This window comes from Alexandromys fortis, unplaced genomic scaffold (genome assembly GCF_014885135.2).
Source record: "Alexandromys fortis isolate MF-2015 unplaced genomic scaffold, M_Fortis_MF-2015_v1.1 scaffold_36, whole genome shotgun sequence".
Taxonomy (NCBI): domain Eukaryota; kingdom Metazoa; phylum Chordata; class Mammalia; order Rodentia; family Cricetidae; genus Alexandromys; species Alexandromys fortis.
Window position 1 is genome coordinate 1,899,951 of NW_026067915.1, and position 14,556 is coordinate 1,914,506.

General features: G+C 36.8%; 1 protein-coding gene across 3 annotated transcripts in view; it reads left to right on the forward strand.

Annotated features, from left to right (window-relative positions):
* Window positions 1–14,556, forward strand: part of Stag1 (STAG1 cohesin complex component) — a 305,418-nt gene that overhangs the window by 283,446 nt on the left and 7,416 nt on the right. For all 3 annotated transcript variants that reach the window (XM_050139376.1, XM_050139375.1, XM_050139374.1), the window contains 4 exons: window positions 1,890–2,038; window positions 2,863–2,991; window positions 10,326–10,531; window positions 13,752–13,926. In XM_050139376.1, the coding sequence (XP_049995333.1) occupies window positions 1,890–2,038; window positions 2,863–2,991; window positions 10,326–10,531; window positions 13,752–13,926 (659 nt within the window). The remainder of the gene's footprint in view (window positions 1–1,889; window positions 2,039–2,862; window positions 2,992–10,325; window positions 10,532–13,751; window positions 13,927–14,556) is intronic.

Genomic DNA, 14,556 nt, shown 5'->3' on the forward strand with positions numbered 1-14,556 from the left:
CTCTCAGGTAGGTGGGTGTGATGAATGTGACGTAAGAACTTGAGAGTTTACTGTTGGTTCCCAGAGACTCCAAGTAAAGAACACAAATGTAAATACGATGACTCAGAGTAGCTGTGGAACTAAGATTCAGAGGCAGATTTTGGTAGCCTTGTATAGAAGTCGATGGTGGATATTTAGCTCACAACCTGATAAAGAGCATGTGTTGGTAGCACAGAAATTCTAAAACTCTACCATGGGCCTGCGTCTCTGAAAATTCCTATGATGATAAGAATAAAAGTTTTAAGAAAATAAACATAGAGTAGATGTAAGAATAGATTCTGTGATCAAAAGAATTGATGCTGATTCATCTCAGTGAAGGGGTTTATTCAAGTGAGCTTCTGTACACTGATTTATTTTTTTTCCACAAAATGCCATTCTCTTCACATGCTAACAGTTACTCTTTCAAACACTCAAAGTCTATGCTTCTTATTGCCACTACAATTAAGAAACACCAAATCATAATATCCAGAACATCCAATGTGACAAAGCTTCTCTCTACCATATGCCACACAAGTAAGGCAAAAGGAACAATATATGAGATTGTTTTCTTGCCTGTCATCCTTAGAATGTCTTTCTTTGTGATTTTGCCTTAAAAATCAGTTTCTATTTACCTCAGTCTGTTTTTTATCAAACTCTTCAATATTGAAAATTCCACAGGATCTCTGTGAAATGATTACAGACATAAATGATACAGGAGAGCATCCATGTGCATAACCTGTCATTTACTTTCTACCCTATATGGACCATCCATGCAAGTACTATGAATTTGCTGAGACTGATCCAACTTTCTCTTTCATTCATTCAATTACAAATTGTACAACATGTATGTATTTTAATTTGTTAATATTTACTTTTGTGGAACTCATTGCATTATTTTCCTGATGGTATCATGGCTGGTGTTTGTTATTTTTTTGTTTAGGCCTCCCATTTTGATTCACTGTAGAAACAGTTTATGCATAAATCTCTGTCTTGTGTGCATACTGGACATGTGTCATTTCTAATGCAGTCTCTACATGCTTATTTTAATGGTATGCCCCATGATGGGACTTTATTACAGCATTTCCCCTGACTTCTTTAAATCCTGTCAGCTAGCACAGTTGAGTGATTGTTGGACCAAAAGACCTTTACAAATGTCATAAACTTGAAACTAGATGCTCAATTTATTAAAGGTTATGGATTGCTGCTAAAAACAAAAAAAATACATTCCAGTACCTATACCATTGAGAAACCAGGGAAATGAACTCTTGGCTGGCAGAGGAAATAGTATAAAGAACTTAGGTTGCTTTTTTCACATGCATATATATTATAGAAAATGAATGGTTTGTGCAGGAGTGAGAAAGCAGGAAGCAGAACTCTTCAGTAGGTAAAGCCTTATGTTTTTCCTCTATCATGTATGTCAGGAGGGAATGGCTTTAGACAAGTCTGCACCCTTAAGACCCTGTAATCTAGAAGGTAGATTTATACAGGCACAGCTTAGTGTCTAGATTTGGTCATGGGATGGTGCTTTAATATTATTACTGGTCTGAAGTTTTATTTTTACTTTGATAGAATGTATGTCACATAGGTAATCACCAACCTAAGACATTTTGAGTGTATTTTGTTGTTAAGTTGAAAATATCTTATCCTTTTATATCCAACTATATATGAATATTCAACTGATATTCTGACCTACAATATAAGTGAAAAAAGTTCTGAACCCTTTATATCATACATGTTTGTAGCTTTATACTGTGTTTCTGAAAATATACCTTCTTTCTATTATATATTACCTATTCTAAAAGTACATAAAATTTCAAATATTTCTTAGCCATACTTTTTTTTCTTTTTTTCTTTTTATTTATTGCCACCAGTTATTCAATGAACTTGTTCAAGAACAAGGTCCTAATCTGGATAGGACATCTGCCCACGTTAGTGGTATTAAAGAACTGGCACGTCGCTTTGCTCTTACATTTGGATTGGACCAGATCAAGACCCGAGAAGCAGTTGCCACGCTTCACAAGTGAGATAAACAACTCCTGTTATTCAGGTTTACTGGACTATAAATAAACAACTGTTATTTGACCCATTTCTAAAGTGATAAATACAGAATTTTCAAACCCTAAGATCTTAAACTATTAATGTAATTGGGTAGCACTATCTTAAGGCTTTCTTAAACCTCCTGTGGGGGTTTTACCCCACCTTCTATAGTATAAAGAGAAAATATTAATAACCTGTTCTTTGGTCTGTAAGACTATGATAGGGCATGTGTATTTAAAAAGATGCAATATTTTCAAAAGCTTCCTGGTGAGCATCATACCTCCTAAACTAACTGGGGACCAAGTATCCAAATAGTCTTTGGAGAATATTCTCACTCAAACCATTACAGACATATATTGTACCACACACAGAGAACTGTTTTCACAATGCTGGTTGATACCATAAGTAACTCCCAGAAACAGATTTCCTGCCAATCCAGTTGCTTTCCAAGGTTTTATAGTACCCTTACACATATATTGGGGCTGGGCAGTGATGGCACATGACTTTAATCCCAGCACTCAGGAGGCAGATGCAGGTGGATCTCTGAATTCGAGGTCAGCCTGGTCTACGCTGTGAGTTCCAGGACAGCCAAGGCTACACTGAGAAACTCTCTCTCAAAAAAAAAAAAAAAAAAAAGATAGCTAGATAGATCATTAAAATTAGCATTATTTTGCCATATGAATTTACCATACTTGTTTTGAGCCTCAGTAGCAATTTTACTATGTTTCTAAATGTTTTTATAATATTTGCCCTTTGAGATAACTACAGTATCTGAAGAAATTAAAATGTTATTTTCTTTAAATTCAGGGATGGAATAGAGTTTGCCTTCAAATACCAGAATCAGAAAGGGCAAGAATATCCACCTCCTAATCTGGCTTTTCTTGAAGTACTAAGTGAATTTTCTTCTAAACTTCTTCGACAGGACAAGAAGACTGTGTAAGTTGAACATACCAACAAGTGATTTTTAAATGGCACAGTTGAAACTTTTTTTTTAATCATTACTACTGATAATTTAGGCCCTGGTAGTAATAAAAAATGTTTGGCCTGGAAGCTGTAAGATGAAAATAAGTAGATGAAAATGATTTCTTATTCTATAGTTTAAAACGTGTGAACATTAGGTTATTTTTATATAACCCATATGTACTCTTACATTAATTTAATTTTAGTTTTATTTTCTATCATCTTATGTCAGGTCTGTGTCTGTTGCTGTGTCCACTTGTACATCCTGTCACTTGAGAGGCTAAGGAGGAAAGTTCCTAGACCACTTTGGCTATGTATCCAAATCTTAGCTCCATTGTCCTGCCAGAAATAATTGGCTTTTCTTATTTTTTAATTTAAAACAGTCTAAAGAAGTCTGTCATTTTCAGAAGATGTTGATGAGATGTTGTAATTACAGCAAAGTACTAAACTTCTAATGCCAAAATTTCCAAATCAGTAGAAAGATCAATTAGTTACAATAATAAATTTGAGTAAGCTAATGTATATATAAATAGAAGTAATAGTTCAAAGAAAATGTTATCTTCATTTTGCTAAAAAAAACTACTAGTAAGCCCATAATACGGTCATGTAATGTTATAAAGCTTATATGTATGCTGTGTTAGGGGAGCAAAACACAAACATGCAGGCTAACAAATAAGATGTGGTGAGCACTAAAATGGGATCTGTTAGAGAACAGCCAATGTTAAGCGTTTGGTAGGAATGGGACGGTTTGAAAAGTCAATTTTTATTTGATTGGTTTTGTTTCTATTTTGTAAGGGTTTTTTGTAGGTATTTTTATTTTTCAAGAATCTCATGTATTTTGATTATAAACCTTCTATACCCCCTCTTCCAACTCCCTCTAGGGCTCCCATCAATATATTCCCCTCTCAACTTCATATCCTTCTCCTCCTCTTTCTTTTTCATTATTCTTCTTCCTTCTTTAAGAGAAGTGACCTTCCATGTTGGAATATTAACTGCCTTGATGTTATGTGGCTTTTCTGCAAATGATAAAAGTTGATAAGTCCTGTTACTTGACATTTACAGAGGATTACTTTGGCTATTTAGAATATTTTATCTTCTCATTCAAATTTTTAGGATTTCTAATCTTATTAAAAAAAAGTGTCACTGGCATTTGCTAGAGATTGTGTTAACACCTTAGACCACTTTGAATAGTATGGGCATCTTAATAATAATTGATCTTTCCAGTTCATTAATTCAGATGTCTTTGTATGTTTTCATTTTGGCCGTTTAACTTATTTCATCAGTGTTTTATGATTTTCTTAGAGATCTTTCGCCTTTTTATTAACTTCGCTCCTATGTGCTGTATTGTTTTATACGTTATTATTATATCTTGGATTGTTGCCCTTATTTCCATTTCAGATAACTGGCTGTTGGTATATAGCAATTCTACTGGTTTTCATGTTGCTTTTGTGTCCAACAACTTGAGTTCTCTATTAGTTGTAATAGTTCTTTGATAAAGTCTTGAATTTTTATTTTTATATACATATATATATATAATCATACCATCCTCGGAGAAAATTTGACAATTCCCAACTTGAATGTTCATTATTTTTCTCTTTGTTTTGACTGCTGATTGCTTTGACTAGATCTGTTTGTGTACAGGTGATTTAAAAAATGGGCCTCCTTTTCTTGTTCTAGATGTAAGGGAAAAAGTAGCTCATATAAATATGAAATAGTACATTTTTTTCCTAGCATGCTAGTGTAAAACTCTAGGTTTGTTTCCTAGAAACTGGCTTGTTAGTATCATATATAGTCTTTATGTTTATGTACTTTCTTCTATGCCTAACTGATTCAAAGTTTTTATTGTGATGTTGAATTTCATTGACTGCCTTACCTGCATTTATGGAGATGATCAAATGGCTTTTATTGCTCATTCTCTTGGTGTGTTATGCTCATTTGTTTGTATATGTTGAACCACCCATGTATCCCTGAAATGAATCTTTCTTGATTATAAAAAATTTATGTTTTAATGTTTATTAGTGTTTTGGGGTGGTTTCATTTTATGTTATGTTCATCACTTAGCCTGTTGTTTTGTTTTGGATTTTGTTTGTGTCTTTGACTGACTTGATATCCAGATAATGATAGCCTTGTAGATTGCGATTGGAATAACAAGTATCTGATTCTTTAAATTCTTAGTAGAACTCAGCAGTAAAATTATCTGATGATTGGCTTTTCTTTGACTTAAGACTTTCTTTTACTGATTGATTCCCTTTTCACTATTGGGCAGTTCCAATTTCCTGTTTCTTCATGGGTCTATCTTGGTGAAGCCTGTATGTCCAGGTATTTGCCCATTTGTTTTATAGGCTATCAAATCTATCATTGTACAGTCATTTGTTCTTTATTTCTTTAGTAATATCTCCTCATGGTCTCTAAGTGTTCTCTCTCTCTTTCTCTCTTGGTTTTTTGTCACTTGCTTTGTTTTCTGGTTTGGTCTTTTGAGACTGGGTCTTACGTATTGTTACCCAGACAGTTCTGGGTAACAATATGCTAATCTTGAACCTATGATAATCCTCCTCCCTCAGCCCCGAGTGTTAGGTTTACAGATGTGTAATGCCACATCTGTTGTCTACTCTAGTCTTTATTATTTTTCCCTGCCCTAATTTAAGTCTAGTTGGATTCTTTCTTTCCAGCTTGCTGAGATGCTGTAATAGCTCGAGCTATGGTTGCTTTTGTGATGTAAATGTTGATTGCTATAAACTAAGTGCTGTGCTTGTTGCACCCTTAGTTTTGGTGAGCTGGGTTTCGCATTTAAAACTGCTTGTTTAATTGAGCTGGAGATGTGGCTGAGCAGTTTAGAGTAAGGCTGCTTTTTCAGAAGACCCAGGTTTGATTCTTGACACCTACATGGTGCTGACAGACTTCATAATCCTAGTGCCAGGGATTGGGCACCCTCACCCCCAGCACTGCATGTATGTGGTGAATAGATATATAGGCAGTCAAAACACCCATAATTTTTTAAAAAAATAGGACTTTAGTTTCCTTTTTAATGTTTTTGCTGTATTTGTTGCTATATTACTATAAGAATTGATATTTTTTTACTGTCTACTTTGTCATTACCCTCTTTGTCATTCAGAAATTGAGGTCTTTGATCCAGATAAACTTGGATTTTGTTCAGGGCTAGAGAAACAGATCTGGTTTTGTTCTTGAGGAGGCAGATACTCAGTTTTGCAATTACCAGTTGTTGGACAGGCTGTCTTTTTCAGTGTGTGTTTTTTACTTCTCTGCCAAAAATTAAGGAGGCTTGTTATATATTTTGTTTCAGGGTTCTCTACTGTATCCTATCGGTCTCTATGCCTATTTTTAGGCCAATACTAAGCTGTCTCTGTCAGAGTAGCCCTTTGGTCTGCTAATATACAGCCTATTCTTTCAGGGGTTTTTGTTTTGTTTTGTTGTAGGTCCTTTTGCATGTATGAGGTTTGCTGTGTCTGCTTTCCTGCATCCATCTGGTCCTCTTATGGAATGTGTTCCTTACTGCCTGTGTTATCTTGGATAAAATGTTCTTCTTTCTCTGTAGATACTATTCCTCTTAGGATGTTCTGGAGTTCAAGCTTGGTAGTTAGGAATTTTCTTAGCTTGGTCTTCTCAAGAAATAGTCTTATTTTTCCATACTTTATTTTGTGTTTCTACACATGAACATGTATGTATACACATTTACACATGCAAATGCCAAAGTGTATATGGAGGTTAGAGAGCAACCTGAAATAGTTGGTTCTCTTCTTTCATAAATGAATTGTACTCTAATTGTTCAGCATTTTTAGCCCACTGAGCCATCTCCATCTACTCTATCCATAAATTTTAAGTGATAATTTTACAATATGTGGTGATCTTGGTTTATAGTTATTTACTTTCAGGATTTGAAATGTATAATTTTGTGGTTTCCTGGCTATTATGGTTACTGATGAAAGATCTGGTATTATTCTGGTGTTTCTATGTATGTGAATCGCTGTTTTTCCCTCACAACTTTAATGTTGTTGCTTTGCTTTTTGTATCTTTTTATGCCATGTCATGATTCTAGTTTGTCATATCTATTTAGAATTCTAAATGTTTCTTGCATTTGGATCTCTGTTCTTTCTTAAGGTATTGGTAATTCTTGACCAAGTTTCAATAAGTAAATTACAAAAGCTTTTACATTTCAGCCCCTCTCCTACCTCATGAGTTCTTAAGGTCGTTTTCTTGACTGTGTTTTCCATTTCTTGGATGATTTGGTCATGTTCTTTAGGTGTTTTTCTCATATGTGTCTACATGTATTACTGTCGTGACCTTCCTCCATCCCGAGGATACAGTCTTCTCTTCGGTCTTGTCTTTTGGTGATGGTTTCTGCTCTCTTCATTGATTGGTTCTTTTATTACCTGAATTTCTGTTTAGTCATAATGAGCAATAAATGAAATAGAAGGTGTCAAAGACCATGGGAGTATACAGCAGGTGACAACTAGTGTTTAGATGTCAACTCACCAGAAGAATAATTCTCTGATGAAGGAGAATCCTGTTCAGGCAAGGCTAACAGGACCACTGACTCTGGAAACTATTGCTCCTGTTTGTAATTTTATATATGCCAAAGCAACTATGGTATCTCACCAATACCTGTATAATAGTGTGTAATCTCAAGTGATGTGTATATGTAATCTCATGATTACATATCAGTCTTATGGGCACATATATCCATGGATGGACAGGAAGATGACTTCTCATTAAGCTGTATAATTTTGATATATAAAAAATATATTAGAATATGTTTCGTAACTAGATGTATTGTCCCATAAGGACTGTAAGATACTTAAAGGCCTGGCTTTGTTCATTTTACTCAGACTAACACAAGAAAACAATTTCTCCCCAGTCTAAGACAAACTATATACAATTAGCTCATTTTTACCTCAGAGTAAGTTCAAACTAGACTGAATGTTTCTATAAACAGATCATAAGCTAAAATCTTTACAGATAAGCATAAGGACAAAGTCACAGATGACTAACCAAGGTTATTAACACAAAGCAACCTAAGAGACTATACCAAGTCTTTGCTTGCTTAAGTCTGCTGATAAAGACCTGACTCTCTGTGCAGATCTCTCTGCAGCTTCTCTGACCAGGCACTGTGCCCCTGGCCTCTGGTCGCAGTCTTACACCAGAAACCTTGAAACCTTACATTACTCTTATAAATGGCTGCCCCATATCATTTTCTCAAGGAATGCACTATGACCATAAGAGGTAGCTTTGTAACTTTTTTATTATTGTCAAAAACCTACTGTTTTACATATATATATATATATGTAACAGAGAAGAAAGAAATAGAACTAGGACGGAATTAAAAACTAGTAGGCGTTGTGACTTGAATAGAATTGAAACTGTAGAGATAGACCTATAACAGAGGTGTAGACAGGAAGAATAAAGAGCATGACTCAAACAGCACGTGTATGAATTTATTCCCTACTCTCAGACAGAAAAACTTCTTTAAGTTCAGTTTCGCTACACTGTGCACTTTCTCCTCGAACCCAGGGTGTACCCTTGAGAGCTGGTCTCTCGCGCTTCAGTAAGAAAGTGTTGTAGTCTCAGTGTTTCTTTCCCAATGGTGAGGTCCCAATTACTGTGTTTACCTTAGTTCTGTCAGTCTGCAGCAGAGCATTCTCACAAAGGTCTGTCATGTGAGGCTTCCTGCTGCTGTGGCCATGGTGGGAAGCATAAGTTAGGAATCCCCTCAGCTTCCGACTCCCTTCCTCCTCTTCTGCTGTCGTCTCCACAGCCTGTGCTGCTTTGAGTTTGTTGCTCCCATCAGGGTGCTCTGTGTTCACCATGCTCTTCATGGGGTCCCAAATCTTTGCCCAGTTATTCTCCCAGCTTTGAACTTCTGTACCCTATTTCTGGTTCTGAGTTCCTTGTCTTAATTTTGCATTTCTGACAACAGAAATTGCCTGTCCCCAGTTCCATCAGTTGTCTAATGACTAAGAGTTCTTGGGCACACTTCCCTGGAAGCAGAAAAATCTGAGATACCATACATCTCTCTCTCTGTCTCTCTCTCTCTCTCTCTCTCTCTCTCTCTCTCTCTCTCTCTCTCTCTCNCTCTCTCTCTCTGTCTCTCTCTCTCTCTGTCTCTGTCTCTCTGTCTCTCTGTCTGTCTCTGTCTCTCTGTCTCTCTCTCTGTCTGTCTCTCTCTGTCTCTGTCTCTCTCTGTCTGTCTCTCTCTCTCTCTCTGTGGATCTCCTATATTCCAAACTAGCCTCAAACTCTTTGTAGCCAAGGAACCATCTGATCCTCCTGTCTTTACCTCTTGGGTGTCGTTATTACAGGCCTGTGCTACTGTGCTATTTATTCAGTCTTGGGGATCAAGTCCAGAGTTTGATGCATTGTGTCTCCTTTAAGTTCCTTGAGTTCTTTAATAAATTTTATGATTTTTCTCTTAAATTCTATGTCCCGGGTGGTCTCTTTAGAGAATGTGTCTGTAAGATTAGTATGTTTGATAGGAAACATGTTGTCTTAGCTGTTTATGTTGTTTTTGCTTTTATAGCTTGACTTGGGCGTGTGGCCATCTTTCTTTGGCTCTATGTGTAGTGCAAGAATCTGTTCTGCTGTAATGTAACAGACTGCTACATTGCAGCTGCTGCATGACCAGAAGCAGGCAGAATAAAGCTGGTGGTGGGTGGGCCTTTGAACCCACTTTCTTCATGAGTCACTTTTTACTGGTAAAGGCACTTCTTTCCTCTCCCATGCTTTTCCCCATCTGTTGTCATCTCTGCTCTCACAGGCCTACCTCCAGACCCAGAGATAGTTTGGGAGCCATCTTTGCCTGGTCCAGTTAAACAGCCCACCTTCCTAGAGCAGTTTCCACAAAACAAAGCCATACTAGTTGGTAAATGCAAAGACAATAAGGTGTGGCTCAAAGACTTACCAATGCTCTTCTTACCAAGACTTACTAGACTTCCTTGGATCAATATTTGTTTGTCATATCATCTTAGGACAGTTTGCAGATGTTAAATTATTGCCTTGAAATTTTTCCCAGTTAAAAGGTTGTTAAGCTAGGGAAAGGATATGCCCGATTCCTCACTCTAGTGTTTCTGAAATCCTGCCCTGCCCTCATTTGAATACCTTTAATGAAACTCGGAATCTTTTGAGGCAAACTAGCAAAGGAAAATATAGGAAAATGCCATGTGTATACACACACTCACTCACACATGCACCCTCACTGGCGTATACTTCCCTTTCAGTGGACTGCGGGAATGTGAAACACAACTGTGGATACGTAAGTGCTGACCTGAAAGTCACTGCTGTTCTTTGTGTGTTTGCAGTCATTCGTATCTTGAGAAATTCCTCACTGAGCAGATGATGGAAAGGAGGGAGGATGTGTGGCTTCCACTCATTTCCTATAGAAATTCATTAGTCACTGGGGGTGAAGATGATAGAATGTCTGTGAACAGTGGAAGCAGCAGCAGTAAAACTTCCTCAGTAAGAAGTAAAAAAGGAAGACCCCCACTACACAGAAAGCGAGTAGAAGGTAAGTTCTGGTCTACATTCTGAGGCAAGTTACTTACTTTGCCTGGCTTACAGAAAATAAGTAACAAATGATTTATTGAAACAAGATGCCATAAGGTACATGATGTCATTATGTATTTGCTACCAACTGAAATATCCAAGGACAAAGGATGGCAATGCAGAGTGAGGCAGAAAAGAAACGTGATGGAACAGAGAACACAGAAGACAGAGAAAAGGACAAAGCAGTTATACACACCTATAAAGTTAATCTCTAACTATATGACTCTAACACATTAAATTTTAAAATAAGAGTAAGTATTATATAAAAATAAATCTTAAAATATGCAAAATCAAGTTTGTTTAAGAAATAAAATTACCTCAAGCTGGATGTGGTGGTGTATGATTGCAATCCCAGCATTTGAGAGGAGATGGAGTTCAGGGTCATCCTCAGCTATGTAACAAGCTTGAGGCCAGCCTGATCTACATGAGTGCATTTCTCCCCTCCAAATACACACACAGACTTATCGTATTCATAGAGGATTGTTGGTAATTTGAGAGTATACGTCTGCAACAAATTAAACATATTAGACTACCTTTACAGTTCTGTCATTGCCTGAGTAATTTATCTTTATGCCATAAAACAGTGATGGCCAACCCTGATTGATAGTATACCTCCTTTGACTGTAGGGAATAGGGACTCGAATCATCATGAAAATCTGAGTAATGGGTATTCTCATATTTAAAAAAAAAGACTAAAAATTGCACTGTTAAATATTTCTCTGAAGTTGACTGAGGGGTGCTTCAAAGTAAACGTGCTCATTTTCCAAGTAGCTGCTTCCTTCCGCATGCTTCTCCTGATGAGATCTCATAACTTCTCTTCAGTTACCAGCACCGCACCCCTGCTCCCCAAAGAACAGTGACACCACAGGTTTGCCAAGTTCAGTGGCACGCTTAGTTTTAATGCTTTTCCTTATTAGAGAAGTATTGACTATTGATAAAGCACAAACTTTAAAATCAGTTTCCTATTTCAAACCTGGCTTTTGTTTTGAACATGTTATTTAGCCCTCTCTGAGTTTTAATAATTAATTGAATGAAAGATAGCAAGTATCTAGAGTACTTTGCCTCTCAGTTACTATGAATATACAAGTAAACATAGTATGCACTGTTACTGAGCACTGTACTTGGCCTGTGAGTAGCATCAGGTAAATGTTGGCTATGTTCAGGATGTTCCCAAAATTTCACAGTAATACCAATCAGAAGACTAATGAACATTATTAATGAGTCTAACAAAGTCTCAACATCCTTTGAGATGTCCTTTCACATTTCAGCTTTGATACTTTTAGTTAAATGTATGTATCTTAAGTCCTGTCTTTATACTTGAAGAACCTGGACTTTCCTCCAAAGAACGATTCTGGTTGCTTTACTTTGAAAATACCTTTTACAACAACCTCTGTCAAGGCTCTCCATGTCTACAACATGCTTTTCCCGTACATACTTTTCTCTACTATAATCTTTTTTTGGTTTTTTGAGACAGGGTTTTGGACTCTTTGTAGACCAGGCTAGCCTTGACCTGTCTCTGCCTCCCATGTGCTGGGATTAAGGGCATGCGCCACCACTATCTGGCTCAACTATTGTCTTATTAGGTAACATGTACTAAATTCTTACATGATTTTCATGTATTTTATCATTTGCAAATGTTGTATTAATCAACTTATTTCCACACTGTTATCCATATTTTATAAAGAACTAAGCCTTACAGAATTTAAGAATCTTTTATTGTTTCTATTGAGCTTTATATTTTGAATTTAATAAGTTAAATTGCCACATATAACTCATATAACTCCCTAATACACAGTCAAACTATCGTTTTTAAGACTATCTACATGTAGACTGGGTAGCCACTTTGGTAATTGTTAAATGGTAAAAGAAAACTTGGCTATGTGGATGTGAAGGTTCGAGATTGTCAACATAGGTTGTGAACTGAGCCCCTGGATGGCCGTTTCATCTATTCTGAGCTGAGATGAAGATTTTCACTGTCAGAGCTCCTCTCACTGGAGAGTCTCTAAAGTTTAGGAGATGGTTTCAAGGAGAGCAAGCTCCTGAGGGTAATTCAGTCTTCAGTGGGCACTTTCACAAAAAAAAAAAAAAAAAAAAAAAAAAAAAAAAAAAAAAAAAAAAAAAAAAAAAAAAANAAAAAAAAAACCGGGACTAATCCTTTCTGCATTATTTTAGCAGAATGGCTTAGGTATGCAAATGATGTCTATCAGCTCCAGTCTACAAAGCAGCCTCAGGAGGGAGGAACATGACACCTCACTTGCTAGTGTAAGACAGTACATAATTTAGTTTCGAGTAAGCAGGATTGATTATATTTCCTCAGTTAAATGCAAGTGTAATTAAAAACTGGATAGTCAGGTTCCCCAGAGAGACTTAAAAACATGAAAACTATGGGCTTTTCTATCTCCACGTGTACAGTCTGGAAGAAGGAGCAGCTTTCTCATTGTCTACTGGTATTAACAGCATTTGCTGATTTCTCTGTAGAAGCCAGTCTTAAGTGCTGCCACCTGGGACACCTTGTAGGCTCAGACAGTTGGTACAAAAGCAAAAGAAGGTTGCTGAGGGCCCTGGTTAACATTACTTTTCCCCTCTAGGATAAATAATCCTCAGAGATAAGGAGACAGGAGGCAGTATGGTATTTGATGCCTATGATAAACTAATAACCTCATTTAATCCCTGTAGTTTTTAAGTGCTAGTATCCTCATTTTAGTTATGAAAAAAACAAACTTTGTAAGAAGCCATTAACATAATACAAAGTCAAAGGAGAGTCTGTGGGACTGGAATGTAAACTGCTCCAGCCAGGCATTGGGCATGATAGCTCAGGCTATAATTCCAACACGTGGGAGGCTAAAGCAGGAAGATCTGGAGTTCAAGCCCAGTTCTAAGTTACATGAAACCTGTTTCAGAAAGAAGATACCACAAAAACTGAAACATAAGCTGAGCATGTTAGCACATGTCTGTATTCCCAGTACTTGGATATGGTGCAGAAGGATGGGGAGTTCAAGGTCTTTATTTCATGGTGAATTTGAAGCCAGCCTGTGCTACATGAGACTATTTAAAACACAAAACAATAAAATGAAATAAACTAGGTGGTCTAACTAGGTAGAGTCACGCTTCTCAAGTGTTATAACTGCCACCAGAGTTTGCTTCATCTCTGATATTTTGAGACTTTAATTGAAATTTTGCAGATGAAAGTATGGATAACACGTGGCTAAATAGGACTGATACCATGATTCAGACTCCTGGAGCCCTGCCAACTCCACAGCTCACCTCCACTGTGCTTAGAGAGAACAGCCGCCCCATGGGAGAACAGATCCAGGAACCTGAGTCTGAACATGGTTCCGAACCAGACTTTTTACACAAGTAAGTACTAGAAATTCATTTTCTTGGCATAAAACTTCTGTTAAAGTAAAACTAAGAAAAACTGAGCGCATCGCTACGGAGATCTTGCAGAAGTGAAGCTACAAATGGAGACAAACTATGTAAAAGTCTGCCGGCAGTGCTGTGGACATCCTTTCCTCAGAGTTCACACTTGTATTGATAATGGGACAAGCATTTCTTTACCGACTAAAACTGCAGGAATATGTTAGAATAGAAAAAAATTTAAACCTTTGAGAGCTTTTGAAGAAACTTTAATGTCAGTTAGTGCTACTAAATAACATTTTCTGTATATGTGGTAGAAACATCTTGCCTTGAAGTGTTGCTACTAAAAATATGTTTTTGCCCTTAGTTCTTTAATAATTATATTTTCCTCAAAGAAAAGTTCACAGACCTTTGAATGAGCAGCGTCTCACCAAGTGCACTCATTTTGCTTATGCATGCACTGGGTACATCTGTTTCTTTAATGTGTGTTATTTCCTTGACAGGAGCCTGTAAGAGCTTTCTTAGGCTGTCTGTGTGGAACCTCAGATTGTGCCGCCTTTATCATCCATTTGATGATTTTAATTTAAAGCTAGTCATGCTGGCATACTCCTGTAATCCCAGTACTTGGTA